This window comes from Trichechus manatus, unplaced genomic scaffold (assembly GCF_000243295.1).
Source record: "Trichechus manatus latirostris isolate Lorelei unplaced genomic scaffold, TriManLat1.0 scaffold00143, whole genome shotgun sequence".
In the NCBI taxonomy this organism is placed as follows: domain Eukaryota; kingdom Metazoa; phylum Chordata; class Mammalia; order Sirenia; family Trichechidae; genus Trichechus; species Trichechus manatus.
In genome coordinates this window covers 940,680-964,213 of record NW_004444079.1, presented here as the reverse complement: position 1 = coordinate 964,213, position 23,534 = coordinate 940,680, and the positions used below count along the sequence as shown (strand labels likewise).

Here is a 23,534-nt window from a genome sequence, read left to right as displayed (position 1 = left end):
ATCAACAAGACCAAAAGTTGCTTCTTTGAAAAGATCGACAAAATGGACAAACCATTGGCCAAACTGACAAAAGAAAAACAGGAGAGACAGCAAATAACCCAAATAAGAAATGAGATAGTGGACATTAAAACAGACCCAAGTGAAATAAAAAGGATCATAACAGAATACTATGAAAAATTGTACTCCAATAATTTTGAAAACCTAGAGAAAATGGACAAATCTCTAGAAACACGCTACCTACCTAAACTAGTACAAGCTGAGATAGAAAATGTGACAGACCCACAACAAGAAAAGAGATTGAAGAGGTAATAATAAAAAAAAACTCCCAACAAAAAAAATCCCTGGCCTGGACAACTTAACTGGAGAATTCTACCAAACATTCAGAGAAGAGCTCACACCAGTACTACTCAAACTATTTCAGAGCATAGAAAAGGAAGGAATACTCTTGAATTCATTCTATAAAGCCAGCATAACCCTGATACCAAAACCAGGCAAAGACATCACAAAAAAAGAAAATTACAGACCAATATCTCTCATGAATATGATGCAGAAATTCTCAACAGAATTCTAGCCGATAGAATTCAGCATCACATCAAAACAATAATACACCACAATTAAGTGGGATTCATACAAGGTACGCAGGGATGGTTCAGCATTAGAAAAACCAATCACCGTAATCCACCACATAAATAGAACAAAAGGAAAGAATCACAAGATCATCTCAGTTGACACAGAGGAGGCATTTGATAAAGTCCAACACTCATTCCTGATAAAAACTCTCAATAAAATAGAAATAGAAGGGAAATTCCCCAACATAATAAAGGTCATCTATACAAAACCAACAGCCAACATCATTCCCAATGAAGAGAGGCTGAAAATATTCCCCCTGAGAATGGGAACAAGACAAGGATGCCCTTTATCACCACTCCTATTTAACATTGTGCTGTAATTCCTGGCTAGAGCAGTAAGGCAAGAAAAACAAAAGGCATCCAAAATGGAAAGGAAGAAGTAAAACTATCCCTATTCGCAGGTGATATGATCCTATGAACAGAAAACCCCAAAGATTCCACAAGAAGACTACTTCAACTAATAGATTCAGCAGAGTAGCAGGATACCAGATGAACATACAAAAATCAATTGGATTCCTATTCATGAACAGATAGAACTTTGAAAATGAAATCTGGAAAACAATACCATTAATAATAGCCCTAAAAAGATAAAATACTTAGGAATAAATCTAACCAGGGATGTAAAAGACCTGTACAAAGAAAACTACAAAACACTGCCGCAAGAAACCAAAAGAGACTTACATAAAGGGAAAAACATACCATGCTCATGGATAGGAAGACTCAAAATTGTGAAAATGTCAATCCTACACAAAGCGATGTATAGATACAATGCAATCCCGATTCAAATACCAACAGCTTTCTTTAACGAGATGGAAAAACTAATCACCAACTTTATTGGAAAAGGAAAGAGACCCCAGATAAGCAAAGCATTATTGAAGAAAAAGAACAAAGTAGAAGGCCTGATCTCAGAATCTACTATACAGCCACAGTAGTCAAAACAGCCTGGTACTGATAAAACAACAGACACATAGACCAATGGAACAATATTGAGAACCCAGACGTAAATCCATCCACCTATGGTCAGCTGATCTTTGACAAAGGACCAAAGTCCATTAAATGGTGGAAGAGAGAGTCTTTTTAACAAATGGTACTGGAGAACTGGATGTCCGTCTGTAAAAAAAAAAAAAGAAATGGGGCCCATACGTCACACCATACACAAAAATTAACTCAGAATGGATCAAAGACCTTCATATAAAACCTAAAACGATAAAGTTCATGGAAGAAAAAATAGGGACCAAAAATACTATACAAACCATAACTTACAGTGTACAAACACCAGAAGAGAAACTAGATAACTGGGAGCTCCTAAAAATTAAACACTTACGCTCATCAAAAGAATAAAAAGAGAACCTACAGATTGGGAAAAATTTTTTTGACTATGACATAACCAACAAGGGCCTAATCTCTAAATCCATGGAATATTTCAACACCTGTGCAACAAAAAGACAAATAATCCAATTAAAAAATGGGTAAAGGTTATGAACAGACACTTCACCAAATAAAACATTCAGGTGGCTAACAGACGCATGAGGAAATGCTCACGATCACTAGCCAGTAGAGAAATGCCAATCAAAACCAAAATTAGATATCATCTCACCTCGACATTACTGGCACTAAAAAAAAAATAACAAATGTTGGAGAAGTTGCGAGGAGACTGGAACTCTTATCCACTGTGGGTTGGAATGTAAAATGGTACAACCATTTTGAAAAATGATATGGTACCTCCTTAAAAAGTCAGAAAGAGAAATACCATATAATCCAGCAATCCCAGTCCTAGGAATATATCCTAGAGGAATAAGAGCCATCACACAAATAGACATATGCACACTTGTGTTCATTGCAGCATTATTCACAATAGCAAAACAATGAAAACAACCTAAGTGCCCATCAACAGATGAATGGACAAATTATGGTACATACACAATGGAATACTACGCAGCGATAAATAACAGTGATGAATCCATGAAACATCTCATAAGTCAATAACCAATGGAGAAATATTGTATGAGACCACTATTATAAAAAACCAAGACAAAAGTGTACACACAGAAAAAAATTTAAAAAAAAAACAATCTTTGATGGTTACGAGGGAGGGGACAAGAGGGGAGGGGAAATCACTAACTAAATAGTACACAATTGTTAACTTTGGTGAGGGGAAAGACAATGCACAACATAGGGTAAGGGAGCACAGCTTGACCAAGGCAAAGTCATAGAAACTTCCTGGACGCATCCAAACACATTGAGGGACTGAGTTACTGGTGCTGAGGGCTGGGGACCATGGTCTCAGGGGACTCTAGGTCAATTGGCATAACTTACCTTGTAAAGAAAATGTTTTGCATCCTACTTTGGTGAGTAACATCTGGGTTCTTAAAAGCTTTTGAGCCGACATCTAAGATACATCTATTTGTCCCATCATGTTCGCAACAAAGGAGATCAGTCCAAAGGACTAATAGACCACATGAACCACAGCAACCAGCCTGAGCCTAGAAGAACTAGATGGTGCCCGGCTACCACACTGGCCACTCTAACAGGTATCACAATAGAGGGTCCCAGACAGAGCGAGAGAAAAATGTAGAATAAAATTCAGATTCACTAAAAAAGACCAGGACTTACTGGTCCGACAGAGACTAGAGGAACCCCCAAGACTCTGACCCCCAGATACTCTGCTAACTCAAAACTGAAGCCACTCCCCAAATCCACCTTTCAGCCAAATATTAGCCAGGCTTATAAAACAATAGCACACCTAAGGAATATGCTTCTTAGTTCAATCAAGTATAGGAGACCAAATGGGCAACACCTCCTCCAAAGCTATAGCAGGAAGGGATAGGAAAACTGGATGAATGGACTCAGAGAACCCAGGGTGGAAATTGAAAGGTGGAGAGTGCTGACAAATTGCAGGTAGAATGCTGATTCATTGTGGGGATTGCAACCCATGTCACAAAAACAATTAGTGTATAAATTTTTGAATGAGAAATTCATTTGCGCAGTAAACTTTCACCTGAAACACAGTAAAATTTAGAAAACAACAACTAATTTGCTTGTTTGTTAATACAAAACAAAATAAACTGGAACAAATGCATGGATGAGAATTCATTCCTTAAGGGAGTATTTGCATTTAATAAGAGGAGTTTATTAACACAAAAGTTTAAAAAAAAATTTTTTTTTTATTGTACTTTAGATGAAGGTTTACAGAACAAACTAGCTTCTCATTAAACAGTTAGTACATAGATTGTTTTATGACATTGGTTAACAACCCATGACATGTCAGTACTCTCCCTTCTCAACCTTGGGTTCCCTATTAGCTTTCCTGTCCCATCATGCCTTCTAGTCCTTGCCCCTGGGCTGGTGTGCCCCTTTAGTCTCTTTTGTCCTATGGGTCTGTCTAATCTTTGGCTAATAGGCGGACCTCTGGAGTGACTTCATTACTGAGCTAAAAGGGTGTCTGGGGCCATACTCTCAGGGTTTCTCCAGTCTCTCTGTCAGGCCAGTAAGTCTAGTCTAACACAAAAGTATTTTTAATTGATGGCATGAATGAGTGAGTAACATATTTCTGAGTGGGAAAATATAAGAGCAGCCCTTCCCCCAGTAATAATAAAATAATATTTTATCTAACATTTATGAGCCCTTAATGTTTGTCAGGCATTAAACTATGTATTATATACATTATATTCAAACAAGATACACAAACGTAGCAAACTCTTAACCTACCAACCCTTCTCCTCTTCTTTTACAGTCACCATCCTCTGTACAAGGACCTGAAAAAGAGTCTTTGTTCAAGCCCAGTGGCTTAGCACAGCAAATCACCAATATTAGAAACCTTTTAATTCATTGATTTTCAGTCCATGTGAGGTAGAATAGGAGAGCTGGTAGGCATGGATATTGTTTAAAAAGTATATATTCAGTATTATAATTGCCTTGATTTTTATTTTAAAGTGACACATCTAATTTATTTTGAAATTTTAAGTAAATGTAAAGGAGGTCATGAGATGGCTTTGTTTACAACAAGGAGCATGGATTTAAAAATATTCCTGTAAAACGCTGCTCTGAGTCTACTTATTCTTATATTTATTTTATACTATAAATTTATGAAGAATGCTTTTCTTACTTGATTTTATGTATTCATACCTCTTCTATTTATAGTTCTTCCTAATTACTTGAAAGAAGCAATATTAAACAAATGGAGAATGTTGAATTTTCCTCCATCCTGCTTACAATTTACTATTTTGTGGGAGTGGTGAATTTTTGAATTCAAGTACTGTTTAGTAGTCTGTAGAATTGAGGCAATTTTTTTTTTTTTTAATGTTCAAAATCAATTTTGTTGAGGTACAATTTTCATTAAATAAGATGCACTCACTTTAAGTATACAGTTCAGTGAGTTCCCACAAATGAATATACTTACATAGCCACTACTGGAATCAAGATTCCATCACCCCCAAATTCTGTTACGCCTCTTTCCATTCATTCCCATTTCCTCTTCCCACCCTGCCGCTAGACAGCCAATAATCTGCTTTTACCTTAATAATTTATTTTATTTTTGTTGTTGAGGATATACACAGCAGAATATACACCAATTCAGCAATTTCTACATGTGCATTTTAGTGACATTTGATTGCATTCTCGGAGTTGTGCAGTCATTCTCACCCTCCTTTAATTAGTTGTCCTTCCTCCATTAACATAAACTCACTGTCCCCTAAGTTTCCTATCTAATCTTGTTAAGTTTCTGTTGTCAGTTTGATCCCATATATATAGATCTTAAAAGAGTGTAATGCACAAGGCAGACATTCTTTATTAAGCTTACACTATTGTTTGGTTTTAGGAAGACTTCAGGTGATGTTATTGGTTTAAGGTTTAAAGATTATCTCAGGGCAGTGGTTTTAGAGGTTCATCCAGCCTCCTTGCCTCCAAAAAATCTGGATTCTGTGAGAATTTGAAATTCTGTTCTGCATTTCCCCTTTTTGATTAGGATTCTTCTATAGAATCTTTGATCAAAATGTTCAGTAGTGGTAGCTGGACATCATCCATTTCTTCTGGTCTCATGGCAAAGGAAGCAGTTGTTAATGGAGGCATTTAGCTATGCGTTCTATATCCTCCCCCTATTCCTGACTCTCCTTCTTCCTCTTTGCTCCAGGAGAATAGAGACCAATTGTTATAACTTGGATGGCTGCTTCCAAGGGATAATCTGATTTTTGTTACTAGTTTAGTTTTACCTACTCTAAGATTGGAATCATATAGTATGTCCTTTTGTGATTTATCTATGTTGTTCCTTGTGGGTAGTTTTTGTTTGTTTTTTTAACTAGGTAGTGTTTTTTTATATAAGCCACAATTTATTTATCTGTTCACCTGTTAATGGATGAGTTATTTCCAGTTTTTGGCTGTTACGAACAAAACTGCTATAAAGATTTTCGTACCAGTCTTTATGTGGACATGAGTTTTCAGTTCTCTTAGGAATGAAATTGCTGAGTCATATGTAAGTGTATGTTTACCTTTAAAAGAAACTTCCAAACTGTTTGTACTGTTTTACACTCCTACCAGCAACATATGAGAGTTCCAGTTGCTCCACATCCTTGCCAACCCTTGGTATTATTATTCTTTTTAATTTTAGCCATTCTAATTGGTGTATAGTGGTATCTGTTTTTGGTTTTAATTTGTATTTGCATATAATTTGCATTTGGATGTCATGCATCTTTGCATGTGCTTATTGGCCTTTTTCGTATCTTTCTTTGTGATATGTTTATTCAGATCTTTTGTACCCTTTGAAATTTTTCTTCCATTGTTGAATTGTAGTTTTTTTTTTTTTTAAATGTAGTCTGAGTACAGTCCTTTTATCAGATATTTTTTATTGTGAATATTTTCTCCCAGTCTGTAGTTTGCCTTTTCATTTTCTTATCAGTGTCTTTAGAGGAGCAGATGTTTTATATTTTGAAGTCCAGTTTATCAGTTTTTTCTTTTATGGTTGGTACATTTTATGTCCTAAGAGATCTTTTTCTACTCTAAGGGCTTGAAAATTTTCTCCTATGTTTACTTCTAAAGTGTTTTAGCTTTTATGTTTAGGCCCATGATCTATTTTAAGTTAAATTTTGTATAGGGTGTGAGATAAGGTTCAAAGTTTATTTTTTTCATATGATTATTTAATTATTACAGTCTTTCATCTGTAGTGTGTTCACATCCTTGTGACATATGATTATCAGCAAGAATATATATATATACATACATAAACCAAAATCAAACCCATTGCTGTTGAGTCGATTCCGACTGATAGCAACTCTATAGGACAGAGTAGAACTACCCATAAGGTTGCCAAGGAGTGGCTGGTGGATTTGAACTGCCAACCTTTTGGTTAGCAGCCAAGCTGTTAACCACTGCACCACCAGAGCTCCTATATATGTATATACACACATGCACACATATATTCATTGATATATAATTTTAATATATCCTGTTTTGCACATCAGATGTATTTAAAAGATCGTGGCTTTTTGTATAAAACTCTTTATTTGGAAGGTGTTTTTATTTTCTAATCATCATTGTACTTGGGCTATTTTATATGTTCTTATATGTTGATTTTTGGCAAAATGTTTATATTCTGCAAAGTTTTCAGTATATATTAAGTCTCTGGCTAACACAAAGTTCAGGATCTTCAGAGGCATTTGTGATAAAACAGCCCTGGGTACTAATCAGGGTTCTAGACGGGAACATCCCTATTCCTTTGATTGGGGTCCTCTCTCTCTCACCTTACCTTGACAATTTTCATTTGCTGTTTAACTAGAAGAAAAACAAACTCTCCTCTAGGAATCCGGTGAGTATTTGAAATAGATGAAGGAAATGGTTGCTCGTAGGTTCTTTATCTTTTTTACCTTTTTCTCCTTCCTGCTTATTTTCTCTATGAGTCAGGCTCTTTCTTCCCTTTGAACGCTTCCTATTCTGTCTCCCTCCTGGGATAAGAGCTGTGCTGCAGGTGCTCTGGACACCTCTTTTCCTTTCACAGTCTGTTTTCCTAAATATATTTTCTTGAAAGTGAGATTGGATTTCCCCAGAATTTACCATGGTATGCGCCTAGCCTAATGCACCAAAATATTAAACACCAATTAGAGCACTAAACCCATAGTGCGGTGAGGGAGGATTTTGTTTTGCAAATAAATAGGAGAGATGTGGATGGGCTTTCCTTCTAACTGTGTCATCTCTAATACTTCATCCTTTCCAGTTTGCCATACTGTTTTTAATCTTGGAGCAATTCTACTCTACCTCTGCAGTGAGAAACCAATATATGTGATTCTTTGTGATGTTCCTGTGCGTGTTTGGTTTATGAGGTTACCACGCTTATTTTATATGGGGTTTCATTTGCTATCTTGTGCTTCTCCGGATAGAATACAGTTCATTGCTAACACGTAATGTCTTTTTCTTTCTGTTTTCTCTATCATCTCTCTCTCCCTGTCATTCTTGTGCAGGTCTTGTTCAGCGTTGTGTGATTATCCAGAAGGATGACAATGGATTTGGGCTGACAGTCAGTGGAGACAATCCAGTCTTCGTACAGTCTGTCAAAGAAGGCAAGGCATTTTTTAAAAAATCGTCTGTTACTTGAGAGCAAACAGTAAGAATAGAAAGGCTTAAATAATGTTTGTTTTCTTCCGTGTTTGTTTGGAATAGAATAATTATATAGATTGCAAGTCATAAGGGCTTTTGTGCAAGATTTGTCTTTTGTACCATAGCTATAGGCATGAATTTACCCCAGCTGGTTTTTTTTTCTTTTTTTACTTTACAGAAAGAAGACAGTTCTTAAATAGTTTTTAGAAATCCTTTGGCACCTTGGTCATGATATCTTATGCATCATCACTATAAGTTTTTAGTTTCTGGAATTTCATTTCTTCATGACACCAGGGATATTTTGGTAGATAAAGAGATGGTTTTAGGCTCAAAAAATATTAATTCATTTCCAAAAGCAACAATATCTTTTACTATATATTGAATACCTCTTGTGTATTGAGTGTTATAATTTTAGGTAGTTATTTTTTATCCCCATTTCACAGTTGATATTGAGGCTTAGAGTACCAAAAACCAAAATCAGTCTGAGGTCACACAACTAGTAAGTGGCAGAGGCAGGATTTGAACCCAAGTCACTCTGGCCTTACAGCCCGTGCTTAGTCACTACCTCTCTTCCAAGAAAATTATGAGTGCATGTAAATGAATTACATTTTAAGTAAGTAATTTCTCTTATAGATGGAGCAGCCATGCGGGCTGGAGTACAGACAGGTGATCGAATCATCAAGGTAAGGGCTGGTAGGGAATTTATGGTAGGATTTAAAAACAACATCATATTAGCTGTATTCTAATTTTTTCATGCACATTTTTATAAAACACAGCACATTACTGGTGATGGATCTGTTGACTCTAAAAACTTATTTTGTTTTAAAATTAATATATCCCTTTACTGAAAGACATAATAAAAGGCTTGAATAAATGGAATTATATATGTTCCTGGGTAGGAGAATAACTCACTGTTATAAAGATACCATTTGACTCCAAATTAATTTGTTAGCAAAATATACTGATAGAACTGGGGAGGTGTGTTGTTACTTGTCAAACTGATTATTCTCCCAGGTGAACTTTACATAGGTATAACAATAGCTAAAGAAAAAAATGTGTTATATATATAGGTATGTATGAGGGGAGATGGTGTCAATTAATTTAAAACATGTGACTCTAATCTAGATATAGACCTATCAGTGCAAAACAGTAGAGAGGCCAGAAAGAGGCCTTGAATTTCAGATTAGTAGGGAAAGAGCAGATTAGTCAATAATTACTTTTAAGACAATTGACTAACCTGATTACTTAAAATCAAATTACTGTATAGGAGAAAACACCATGAATATACTTTACAAATAAAGACAATCTGGAGAAAATATTTGAAACTTATTATATGATATTCTTAATATGTAAGGGGTTCTTAAGATTAATAAAAGAATAAATCAAAAAATGGACAAAGGATTTTATTAGGCAGTTCTTCAAAGTAATTGAAGTTGGTAACGTTAATGAGAATATGTTCAACCTCATTAATAATAAAGAAGTTAAAGTGATAAGTGAAAAATATATTTGTTAGAAATTAAAAAGAATCTAAATGTGCATAAACTGAGGGCTAGATAAATAAATTACAATTCATCTGCAGCTTTTAAGAAGAACAGACTGGGTCTATGTGTATATAGATTAAAAGATATCCACAATACAATGAAAAAATATATGTATATATCCTTTTTTCTTGCAGAAAAAAAAGAGTTATACTGTATGTGTACATGTCTGTGTATCTGGTGGGTATATGCTTGAAAACTGTTTCAGAGGTTCAACATAACAGTTAACAGTGATTATCTCTGGTGGGCATGATGAAGATACTTTTCTTTTACACTCTGTTGTATTTGCACTTTAAAAATTAGTATTATTTGCATCAGAAAAAAATGTTAGATCCGCATTTGCTATTTTTACCTTGATTTGTTTTGTTCGGTGGAGACTTTGGATAACATTTCCTACATTTAATCTGCCTAAAAAGTAATTATCTTTTTTAAGACTAGGTTGTGATTGGAAAACTAAAAGTAAATTGAGTATTATTATGGAAATATCACTTAATATTTTATCTGTTATTGATTTATTATGATTTTGACAAATCAGTGAATTAGTAATTAAAAGCAAAGAGACCTTTTCTATTTGCAAGAGTCTTTAATTGTGATGGATTTCTAAATCTGTTGCTTGGTATGTATTATCATTTGTCATGATGAATAAATTGTAATGTCCATTAAATCAAGGCCCTGTTTTGTGTTCAAATTCATTTTGTTGCAGAGTATAACTTACAGAATATTTTAAAAAGTGAATTATTGAACCAAGTGTATACACACATACACACATGCACACACACACATATGTATATATGTACATATATACACACACACCCCCACATATGTGGCTCAAACATAGCAATGATTGTGAGGATGGTACAGGACCGAGCATTTCATTCTGTTGTACATAGGGTCACTATGAATTGGAACTGACTCGACGGCACCTAACAACAATATAGCTATACATATGTATCTATATACATCTATCTGTCTGTCTGCCTGTCTATCTATCTATAGCCTGGTTTCCTATATTATAATTGGATGTATTATGAATGATAATTCCTTAAATCATTTTATCCATTGTCCCAATAGAATGTAACTGACATACACTGTTTTCATTTTCTTACAGGTGAATGGAACTCTAGTGACTCATTCAAACCATTTGGAGGTGGTGAAGCTAATCAAATGTAGGTGAATGTTATTCCCTATTTTAATAGTTTTTTGAAACCCTTAAAAGCAAGGATCAGCAAACTTTTTCTCTAACGAGACAGATGGTAAATATTTCAGTCTTTGTGGGCCGTATGGTCAACTACTGAGGAGTCCTGGTGACGCAGTGGTTAAAGCACTTGCTGCTAACCAAAAGGTTGGCAATTGGAACCCACCAGCCTGCTCCGAGAGAGAAAGATGTGGCAATCTACTTCTGTAAAGATTTACAGTCTTGGAAACCCTACAGGACAGTTTTACTCTGTCCTATAGGGTCTCTATAAGTCAGAATCAGTTCAGCAGCAGTGGGTTTGGTTTTGGTTGGGGCCATACCGTCAGCTACTGAGGAGCCCTAGTGGCGCAGTGGTTAAAGCACTTGGCTGCTAACTGAAAGGTCGGTGGTTTGAACCCACCAGCCGCTCCGAGGGAGAAAGATGTGGCAGTCTGCTTGCATAAGATTTACAGCCTTGGAAACCCTATTGGGCAGTTCTACTCTGTCCTGTAGGATTGCTGTGAGTCTGAGTCAACTCAATGGCAACAAGGGTAGTCAGCTACTTTACTCTGCCATTGTAGAGCAGAAGCAGCCATAAGCAATATGTAAATAAATGGGCTTGGCTGTCCAATAAAACTTCATTTACAAAAGCAGTTTGTGCACTGGATTTAGCTCATTGCATTGATGGAAAGTCTGATATGAATGCTCTTAATTTACAAATAGCTATCTTCTGTCAACTCCATATATATAGTTGATTATAGTATCTTTGTCTTTATTAGTAATATTGAAATCATACATCTCAAAGAGATGCGTAAGTCACTTCAGAGGAAGGAGGTCATGGAATCAGATGTAATGCTCTGATGAACTGAAATGAAACTTTAAAAATATCATTTAGCATAACCACTTTCCCTCAGACAAGCAAGTGATTAAATAATCCAGGGTAGTTATCTTCTCTTGGGAATCTCAAGGGTTAAGAATTTTTGATCTTCCTCAGAATTTCACAGTAGAGCACAAATAGGAGAGTTCTGTTTGTTTCTAAGCAGAATCACTACTGTTTTATTTAATCCTATTTCTTTTCATTGAGTGAACATCTTTAGAATAAATTCAATAAATTGAATTCTTTCTTGGCTTTCTTATTTCTTAAGTTAAGCAATGCTAAATTCCTTTACCTTTTCATCAAAGTGCCAGTGCTCTAAATGGTCACTTTGATCATATTTTTAAACTTTAGTGTATTTTTATAAGAAATGTGATGATCAGAATTAGATCTCCATACTTGAATACATTTGATTACTTATTTTATGAGATTGTGACTTATAAATTTTTATGTGCTACATAAATGATGGTTTATGATAATAGAAATAATAAATACATGCCTGATGTCTAACTATTGCAGAGTATAAAAAATAAGATTATTTCTTTAGCTTTCTGGGTTTTATTTTTAGCTCATCCCAATATAAATTTTACTTAAAAATTAAATCCTAGGACTATAGCAATTTTTTTTTTCTGGTGGCCAGAGCATAGCTAAAACCTTGAAGTTAAGCATAAAACAATTCTGAATATCCAAAACCAGATATAAATTTGGCATGCCTGAAACTTGTGTGCTATTCTTATAAAAGAACTCCTTCATGTCCTACATTTTAATGCATAGTTTAGAAATAATAAAAGTAGTTTCAACTCAAAAGCAATTTAGAAAGTGCTGAAGAAAGGAAGAGCTAGGAAGCTATTGGAAGCAAGCACACAGTCGAATGAATAAGGTATGACAGATGACTTTCTGTCAGTGAGAAATAAGACTGGAAAACCTTTAAAAAAAGTATAGCATTTGTGACCATTCAATATAACAACAATAATTTTTCGAACCCTAGAATGCTGTGAAATGATTAATGTTTATAGCATTGACTACAAGCAGCGTTAAAAAAAAACAACCAAACCCTCTGCTATCCATAGGACGGTTAAATTGGGGGAAAAGTGTGAAATACATTTAAACATTCTGTTTGCATAAAAAAAGGTTTTGTCATGTAAAGCTCTATTAGAAAAGTCATTTATTTGGAACGTCTTATTTCTTGTTGATGCTAGATAAATAATGGATGTTTGTTGTTGAGTCTTTCTGATGATGAATTTTGCCTTCTAAAAATTTTTTCAATAATATGCCTAGTAAATTTTCCTCCTCTGTCCTACAAGTTTTTAAAAATTAAAATCCGCTACTTATTTATTGTGTTTTTTCCTCTTTCTGTGAGATCTTTTTATCATTTTCATTTAGTAAAGTTAATTTAAAATTACATCATTATATTCCAGAATATTAGTTAAATCAGCCTAATTAGTTTCATTATAAAATATGATTTTTTAAAATTTACATTTAAAAAATTAACTGAACATAGCCATTGATAAATGTTTGATATTAATTTCAGTCTGCTCTAAATTTAAAAAAAAAAAAGTTTTTTTCAGGGTTTTAATTTTTTTTTGGCTCTTCCATAATATCTGATCTTATAAGTAATCATTTGCTGTCTGAAAATGGCATTTTTTTAAAAGATTTTTCGGACAGTCACAAAAGAGAAATAACGGTTGGGTCTTTTTTCTGTGGAGAAATGGTTAGCAGCTGACGGATCTTTTAGTGGATCTTTTAGAACTGTCAAAGATTAAGTAGTGACATGGTATAAAAAGTTTCCTGACAGTGTGCTTTTTCTCTCCCTCCCCGTTTTTCCATCTCCGCACCCCAAGCTGGTTCCTATGTAGCTCTCACTGTTCAGGGACGCCCACCTGGGTCGCCCCAGATTCCACTAGCTGATCCTGAAGTAGAGCCATCAGTCATTGGACATATGTCTCCCATCATGACATCCCCTCATTCACCTGGAGTGTCTGGGAATATGGAGAGAATCACTAGTCCTGTGCTCGTGGGGGTAAGAGTAGGAATATTTCTTAGTAAATGCTCAGCTGCATAATGATATCTTTGCTTTATTTTGCTTTGCATTAAGAGTTTCAAAGTATTGGGCTGATAAACTTAAGTTCAAGAATCTAGAAAATAATTTTTGAATAAAAAAATTCCATAGTAATTTGGAATGATTATATAGAGTATTGAGAGAGCAGATTTAATTCAACAAATATTAAACACCTACCATATACAAAGCAGTGTGTCATCCGTGAGAATATAATTCCCATATCTTATAGTCAAGGTCCATAGTCATCTTAGAATGTTTGCTCTAAAAGGACGAGGACTTTTTGTTTATTTTGTTTACTGTTGTGTCCCCAGTGCCTAGAATATTGCGTAGTATATGATAGGTGTTTAATAAACTTTTGTTGATTGAGTTTGAATCAAGAGTATACAAGAGTATATACTATAATACAAAGTCAGAATGTAGACATTATGAGGGAAAAAATATTAAGTTCTATGAGGAGGAAGAAAGTGCATCAAGTTGTGATAAAGCAGGACTTTATAGAAAGGTATTATGTGAATTGAGCTTTGGAAAACAGGTAATATTTAAGGGGTGGCGATGAGAAGAAGGCACCCTCAGTGGAGGGAGTAGAATGAGCTGAGGTAAAGAGCCAAGAAAGCACCAAGTACTTTTGGGAAGTAACCGGGACTCTTCTTTGACTGGTGTAAATGATGCCAATTAAGAATGTATGTTGAGGGAGATAAGCTTGAAAAAAAGTAGATCAGCTGTTCATTTGGGGAAACCACATTTTGCATGTAACTAGGTAGCCAGTCAGAATCCATTAAAGTTTTTCTTGAGCAGGAGAGTGATGTGATCATGACATGGTTTTAGGAAGACTAATATGGTAAATAGGGTGTGAAACAAGGAGAGATGGTGGGAAATGAGTTAGGAGTCTGTCTTCATATTTCAGGTAGGAGGTCCTGTGAATCTGAGCATGCATGGAGGTTGATAGTGAAGATCCAAGTAGAGAAAGTATAAATATTATACTTATAGAAATTTCATTTCTCCAACCAATATCAGTGTTTAATGTTTTTTTGAACCTAATTTAGTAAAAGAGAAATAGAGAGGCAGAAATTTCTCTGTAATCTTTTATCTTTCAAATTGTCGTTTAAAAGCCTGTCTTTATAACTGCCAGGAATAAAGAAAACCCTAACAGGTATTGAAAACTGGAACTGACGCAGAACATTATGGGTCTCGTTTTCTCTATTTATTTTAGCTTTCACTTTCTCTGTATTGATTCTTGTTTATTTGTTTACTTTTTTAAAATCTTTTTCTAGGAGGAAAACAATGTGGTTCATAACCAGAAAGTAGAAATTCTGAGAAAAATGTTACAAAAAGAACAGGAGCGGCTACAGGTACTAAATTAGAAATGGGGCTGCTTACAGGCCAGTAAAAACATGAGTGGGCATATTAAGTTGGTATTTATCTGAATTATAATCAAGCAGTATTGTAATCAATGCTATCATCTTTTTTTTTTAATTTTATTTTGTTGTTGAGCGTATACACTGCAAAACATAAAGCAATTTAGCGGTTTCTACATGTGCAAATCAGTGACATTGATTACATTCTTCAAGTTGTACAAATATTCTCACCCTCTCTTTCTGAGTTGTTCCTCTCCATTAACATAAACTCACTGCCCCCTAAGGCTCCTATCTAATCTTTCAAATTGCTGTTGTCACTTTGATCCCACGTAAGTAGTTCTTAAAAGAGCACAATGCTCAAGGCAGACATTTTCTACTAGTTAAGCTAAACTACTGTGTGGTTTTAAGAAGACCTAAGGTGATATTTTTAGTTTAAGGTTTAAAGATTATCTCAGGGCAATAATTTCAGGGGTTCATTCAGCTCCTTTGGCTCCAGAAAGTCTGAAATCCATGGGAATTTAAATATGGATGGAGTTTGAAGACATTATGCTGAGTGAAATCAGTCACTAAAGGACAAATACTGTATGACCTCACTTATATAAAAAGACAAGAAAAGGCAAATGTATAGAGACTAAAGTTTATTAGTGGTTAAGGGGGAAAATGTGGGTTAACAGTGATGGACAAATCGAATTGGTTAAGGATAGGGTTGCACAGCCGATTATTGTAATTGCTGTCAATAAGTTGTACACCTGTAAAAAGTTGAACTGGCAAAAGTTGTGTGATAGCTATTTTTACAACAATGACAAAAAAAGGAAAAAGAGTAGCAGCTGAAGCTGCTTGTGTACAGCCAAACACCTCAGAGGATTTGTTTCCTTGGTTTGCAGGTTTAGGGTCATGGTTTTATGGGACATCCCAGTTAATTGGCCTAATAATGTGTTTAGTGCTTCTATTCTACCTCCTAGTTCCTTGCATAGTGCCTGGGGTCTTAAAAGCTTGCAAGAGACCATCCAAGGCCCAGTAATTGGTCTCTATTTGCCTGGAGCAACAGAGGAAGAAGAAGAGTCAGGAATAAGAGGAGGATATGGAATGTGTGGCTAATTGCCTCCATGAACAACTGTCTCCTTTGCCTTAGGATGGTACCTGGCTGCCATTACTGCATGTAGTAGAAGAATAGATTCTATAGACGAATCTGATCAAAAGGGGGAAAATGCTATCATCTATTTTGTTGAATGGATGTTTATATGCTTATAGCATGGATTTTTTCTATATTTTGTTGATATAAGTAATTCTCAAAATATTTTTACAACTTTTCAGTCATTGCAGGAAGATTACAACCGGACACCTGCCCAAAGATTGCTGAAAGAGATCCAAGAGGCCAAGAAACACATTCCCCAACTGCAGGAGCAGTTATCCAAAGCCACAGGCTCTGCTCAGGTAGCATCACTATTAAAAGTGCTACCCAGTGTTTTGCAGGAGAATTTTCTTCTGGGGATGTGCCAGAGAATGTTTCAGTTGCCTTTTAAAAAAGTTATTTTTTATAGCATAGGACAACAGGATATCCTGTGGAGGATGTAACAGAAATAATGATGAAAAGAAATGTGGGTTTCTGTTTGTTTGTTTGCTCATGAGGGCATGTTTCTTTGTTCCATAAAAATCTAAAAAACAATTGAGTGCTTTTGCTTTGATGTGACAAACTACTAAAAAGTATGTAGATACACCTGTTAACATTTTTGTGGTTCATTCTGCCATTTTGAAACAGAGTGGCAATTGATATGTTTTTAAGTAGGGATTTAAATTAAAAAATCATATTATAGCTGAGAAAACTAGGGCTTAGATTGATTAAATGACTTATACAAGGTCACATAGTTTATAAATTCTCCTGACTTCCTAGTTTGGTGTACTTTTCATCGCACGTTATTCATTAATTTTTTTCATAACTTGCAGTTTCACTATCAGATTTTGAGTATTATGCTTCAGTTATGTGGACAGTTGAACAAAGACAACATCATTACCCTGTTCAAATAGTAAAAAGGTGGTTCCTGATCTAAAAGCTTTTGATAATTTATGTTATAGCGTTGTGTCCCAAAATTGGCAAATTCTTGGAATTCTGAATTAATGGAAGGCAGTTAACCAGAAGTTACAGCATGATAATCTTAATCTTAAGGGATAAAGACAAATAGGCAGGAAATATGAATTACATAAATTGATAAACTATTTTATCTTTTTGTTCTATTTCGAAGTTTCACCTGTATTCTCTTTACTCAGATGTCACTTTTTCTGTCTTTAAGGTCATGCCATTTTAGAGTTTGTAGTTATGCTTTTTACTTTTAGAGCTTTAAGCATACCTGATCACCCCAGAGTGTCCAACTTTTACCAATCTCCATTTAGATTGTAGTGCAGCTCAATTTCTGTGTATAGTTTGTAATGAAAGTTACTTGTTTTAGGATGGAGCTGTATTTACACCTTCCAAGCCTTTATGTGACACATTAACAGTCAGTGAAGTAGAAGCAGATACTGGTGATGGACTGGACAGAATTGCCTCCAGCAGTGGCGATGGTTCTCGGCCCAGTAGTGACAATGCAGATGTAAGCATTAAGTGTTCTTGATCTTTATCTTCTTATATTCTCTCTTACAACCCCTTTCTAAATTTGATTTTAAGTTATGCAAATTAAAGTGTTATCCTGTTACTTATTTTTTTTTGCAATATTCATCTTTAATATAGGAATTTGATACCGGAAATTCTGGACACTGAGTTAATGAGCTTTTAATTCCGGAGTTCACTTTTTCCCTTGGACACCCATTGCCAAATGTTGTTTCTCTTGAGAGGATGGAATTTCCCAGCAGGCATCTTGTTTGTGGGTAGAGAAGTTAATAACGTCAGTGCTTCTACTGAACCGAGAGGCCGAGTGTTGATATCTTTAAGAGCATGTTAATATTCCATTTGTGGTCAGAGTGACTCACTCTTGAATCATGGGACACTTTGTCATTACCAAGAGGAAAAGCCTTAGTCCTGTTAGATAGACTTCAGTTAATAACCCATGTTTAGTAACAACTCTTGATTAACCCAGGATCTGCCAGATGAACATGGTGTTTGTCAAGAAGGTGATAATAAAATATTTTAAGTTGAATATGATGAATCCTATTGTCATAGGAATAATTAAAAGCTGAGTTCAGTGTTATTTACTCAGCAGTACTTTTAAGTAGTATGCAGTGGTAGGAATGATGACTTGAAAATAGATGAACCTCTTTAAAGCAATGGGGGAAGTAGTCTCAGCCAATGTTTTTAAAACTGTGGTTCATGAAAATCAAATTAGTGGCATGTGACCAGCAAAAAGACAAAAAGGAGAATAGAATAGGAAATATGAGTGCTTTGCATGTAGAAGAGGAAAGTGTTATTTTTTGTGACTTTTGTATATACATACACACAGACGGGAGTGTGTCTGTGTGTGTGTGTTTACATGTATGTGTGTACTGGGTAACAATGTAAAATTTATCTCTTATTGGAGATTGTGGTAAAAAAAAATTTGAAAACTACTGGTCTAAGCCATCATTCAGGCCAACCTTTGAGGTTTAGGCCCAATGACTCAGTTTCTCATGCAAGGAAAATTTTAAAAAAAAATTGTGATTGGGTAAGCTAAAGATTTTAATGGAAAATTTCAATTTTGACTTAAGAAAAAAGTTTGTAATAGCTAACATTTATTGGGCATATGTGACATAACTATGATAAATGTTTTACATTCATTATCTTAGTTAGTTCACTAAACAACCTTATGAAGTAGTGCTATTGTTATCATAACTTTACAAAAGAAAAAACAGAGGCTAAAAGGAGTTAACTAAGTTGCCAGACTTACCCAGGCAATTAGCAATCTGCCTCCACTTAGCTCCAAAGTACCAATACCCTAAATATAAACAAAGTCACCTAGATGTGAAAATGTATAACATTTTTGGGAAATAGTGAAAATTTTAGGACAGCCTGGTATGTTAGGGTTATGGCTGAAATGGCTAGGATTATCTTAGAAACAAAGTTTTGAGGCCGAGTCATATAGGGGTTCAGTTTATTCTAGCAGGAGTGCTTTTGGGAATCTGTCTTGTACTCGCCTTTGTGATTTAGTACTGCTTCTCCTCTGTGTACTCATGGCTTATTTATAGTTAGATGGGAAGTTCCTTGAGAGCACAGGGACTGTCTGTTCAACTTTATGTTTCCAAAGCTTGGCAGATTACATGAATTCAGAACAAATGATGTGAATGAGAAGTTTGAATTTAATCTTGAATTATGAGGAATGTTACAACCAAATCTGTTTCTTAGAAAGATAAACCTTTATAATATAAAGAGTGAATCGGTGAGTGTAGAAATGGGCATTCCTGTAAATTAAGACTGCTTAACATGTAAGTAAGAGCACGGCTGCTAACCAAAACGTTGGCAGTTTGAATTCACCAGCTGCTCCTTGGAAACCCTATAGGGCAGTTCTACTCTGTCCTATATGGTCCCTATGAGTTGGAGTCAACTCGATGGTGACTGTTTTGGGTTTTTTTTTTTTTTTTTTAACATGTAATTAGTGTTTAATAAAAATGAACAAATGAGAGAATAAGTAGAGGTTTGGTCTTTATCTTTCATGCTGAGGGGAGGGACCATCAGGCCTATATATCAAAAACATGTCAGTGTGGAAAATGAATTAGGGTAAAGCAGTCTTGGCTTAACAGACACTTAACAAATGTGTGTTGAATGGCTGCTAGTTACCATTTGTTGAATGCCTACTTTTAGTTAGAGAATGTACTTAATGTTTTACAGATATTCTTTTTAACTCTCATAATATCCCAAAGTTAACTATGACTAAGCAGTACCATCCCTTTAGAGATAAGGAAACTGAGGCCAAATGAATAAATAAATATTGTAGAAATCCAAGTGAGAGACTATAAAGCCCAAACTAGGATATCTACTGAACACATAACAAACTGGTTTAATTCTCACAAGTGTCCATTTAAGGCTAAAAATTTGCTTTTAGCTTTTGGATTTCCATGTTTATTTCAATTGTACTGTTAATTAAATTTATAGGAACCTGTTTTCTTATCTTTTGAGTCAACACTTGTTTTTTCATTTTCTATTCATATTTATAATATTATCTCCTGGTGGTGTTTCTAATAACCATTTATCATTGTTTAAAAAAAAAAAAAAGGTCCCTGCTTTTGCTTACCTTGGAGAAGGCCTTAAAGAGTGTTCACATGCCCATTTCTCACAAGAGAAGCAAACTGGTCTCAAATCATCAGCTAACATTCAGAGTGTCTGCCACGCTGATTTTCAATTTGTGGCTGTTATTTTTAAAAAGATAACATTTATTTTGGGAAATTTCTGAATACTCAAAAGTAGAAAGAATGGATAATGATCCCCCGTCATGTACCTAATCACCCGGCTTCAGTGGTTACCAACACGTGCTCAAACTTGTTTTGTATATATCCCCCATTCCCTACACCTCCAAACACTGGATTATTTTAAAGTAAATCCTAGATATTATTTTACCAGTGTATCTCTAGGAGATAAAAAGGCTTTTTAAAGTATCATTATCAAGTAATAGAATTAATAATATACAATAGTATAATAATAGATAATATAATAAATAATATCATTACCAAACCTTAACAATTAGTATTTCTTTAATATCATCCAATTTTATTACCCTAATTGTCTTATAATGATGTTTTTATGGTTGGTTTATTTGAATTAGAATCCAGTCAAGTTTTTCACTTTAACTTTGGTTGAGGAGTCATTTTAATTTATAATACTTCCCCCTTGTTCTTTCTTTCTTTTTTTTTTTTCCCCTCCTTGCTATTTTTGTATTAAAGAAACTGGTTGGTGTCCAGTAGAATAACCCACATTCTAATTGTATTTTCATGGTGTTTAACATATTTCTCTGTCTGTATTTCCTGAAAACTGATAGTTAGAGCTGGAGTCTTGATCAGATTAAGGTTTGGCAGTCGTGGCTGTTGTTGTTATTTGGCAGGAACAACTCATAGATGGCACTGTGTACTTCGTATTTCATCACATTAGGAGCTGAATGTCTGGTTGTCTGGATGTTTCTTTGACGTGTTCAGGTGATGTCAGCACAATTCCTTCATTAGAAGGTGACCCATCAAGCTTTCATCTAGTGTTTTTACCTGCCATTGGTGATCAAAATGCCTAGATCTATCATTAAATTGGGGGTTTCAAAATGGTAATATTACAATTTTGTCAATTTGTTCTGCATTTATTAGATGGAGTTATTTTATAAAGAAGAATTTCCCCTCATAAGCTGTTAGGTTACGCTAACAGGCTAGATTAGCTGTTAGGTTATACAGGAGTACAAGATAAATACTTAACACTTTCCCTTCATGTATTTCTTTTCAGAAGAGTTGATACCCTAACAAACTCCACAGCTGACAAATAAGGGGGTGTATGCGTGTGTGGGTGTATTGAACTCAGATTTTAACGTATTTGCTTATTGTGTTTCAGTCCGTTACAGTCATTATTCTTTTGGATGTTCAAATTGTCCCTTTTTGGCTGGTTGCGAGCCCGTTCAGTTTGTCTTCTGTATCCTTTTGACATGACCCCTCAGTGTCTTTGATAGCTTCCTTGCTTTTTTGGTGTGACAAGATTTTCGTCTCATTTTTTATGTCTCATTTCCAAGACTCAGAGTCATCCATTTCTCCAAGATGGAGCTTATATTTGAAACTCCCGTTTTCTCTGTCTGTGGTCTCTTGGTACACATATAGATAGCATATGTCTTCCCTATTGGGGTTCCTATACAAATCTCTTGTTCCTCATTTCCAGCTGCTCTGAAGAATCATTCCTCTTGCTCTGAGGTGTTCCTCATGCCTCCAAAGTGAACTTTCTGCATGTCACATAGTCTATATTTTATATTAGATCATCCCAAAAATACCCTATAAATATAAAAATCTCTACAGCAGTTTTCACATGAGATGGCAACAGAAAGACAGAAGCTTAATTTCATTTCTGTAAATAGGACAAAATGCTTTTAACTTGGATAGAAAGAATAGTTTGATGACGTGGTTAAAGGATATGGCTAAAGATAATAATAAGTTGACATAATAAGTTTTAGATGTATGATATCTTCAGTTAGAGTTATTTGGTAGAAAACTTAGCTTCTGGGTTTGGAGATACAGGTTAGACTGTTTTTTTGGTTTTATGTTGTTTTATCCACATACAATTAAAAAGTTGAGAGAATAAATGACTTGCACAGAGTCAGGAAGAAAGTAGCAGAGACAGGTATTATATGAAAGATATTTAGTAGCTTCAAAGACAAATATGAAATTCAAAACATTATTCTTTAACACTTTTTTTCCTTATCGCTTTTTGGTGAGCCTCTTGAAATTAACTGAATTTTTTTTTTGCCTTAGAGCCCCAGGAGTGGCCTGAGAGAGAGGATTTATCTAGAAGAAAGCCCAGACAAAAGTGAAGTCATTCAGGATGCCGTGAGTATGGAATACATGCAGCAATAGTGCTTTCTTTAGCTGTTCTGATACTCAAGTGATAATAGACATACCTGATAATTTGCATCTTCTTAGCTGAATGCTTTTCATGTTCTGATTTTATTTTTTAATTAGACTTGTTTTCAGGTGTTATAGTAAAATATTTAAAAGTATTTTGTGATGCACTGATTATTAATTACCAACATAAGGACTATTGAAAAATGAAGAGACATCTAATCAAATATAAAATCAAAAGTTGTCTGACTCCTACTCTAAACAAATTTCTGTTGTTACACCTGATTTTTTTTTTTAATTATTAAAGCTTTGAGGTTAAAAAAAAAAAAAAGAGTAGTAAAAAAGACAAAAGCAAGTTTCAGAGATGCAAATACATAGTGTTGCAACATACTTAAGGAGGAAAAAGCAACAGCTACATATTATTCACTCAGTTGATAACTTGTGGATCCACTTACGTATGTAGTTTCAGCTCTTAACTCTGCCGATCATTATTTCTGCCCTTCCCTTTTTGCTGACCTCCCAATCCTACGTGTTTAACTCCTGTCGTATTTAAACCAAACTTATTCCTTTCCTATTTCTCCCAAAATTCTTATTTCTTTTAATGCTATATGGTCTTTTTGATTTTGATCTTTGTGATTTTCAAACAACCCATATTTTTTATATTGTACATTGATGCCCCTATGCTGCCTTTTATCATGTTGAATCCAACTTAGGAAGTCAGTTGATAAATGGTTGAGCTATTACACAGTGATGCTACCTGCTGACCTGTAATTTCTTGCTGCAATTTTGCTGTCTTTGTTTCTATAGCAGTGTTTATGTGATTCCTTGCAAATTTTTTATTGCATTAT

General features: G+C 34.8%; 1 protein-coding gene across 6 annotated transcripts in view; it reads left to right on the top strand.

Moving 5' to 3' along the window:
* Positions 1-23,534, top strand: part of ARHGEF12 (Rho guanine nucleotide exchange factor 12) — a 166,346-nt gene that overhangs the window by 91,785 nt on the left and 51,027 nt on the right. For 5 of the 6 annotated variants that reach the window (XM_023739912.1, XM_023739910.1, XM_023739909.1 and 2 more), the window contains 8 exons: positions 8,075-8,173; positions 8,844-8,893; positions 10,857-10,914; positions 13,638-13,816; positions 15,127-15,204; positions 16,525-16,644; positions 17,655-17,795; positions 22,600-22,674. In XM_023739912.1, coding sequence (XP_023595680.1) covers positions 8,075-8,173; positions 8,844-8,893; positions 10,857-10,914; positions 13,638-13,816; positions 15,127-15,204; positions 16,525-16,644; positions 17,655-17,795; positions 22,600-22,674 — 800 coding nt within the window. Of the gene's footprint in view, positions 1-8,074; positions 8,174-8,843; positions 8,894-10,856; positions 10,915-13,637; positions 13,817-15,126; positions 15,205-16,524; positions 16,645-17,654; positions 17,796-22,599; positions 22,675-23,534 lie in introns of those variants that run through there. The other variant, XM_023739913.1, reaches the window with a different exon arrangement.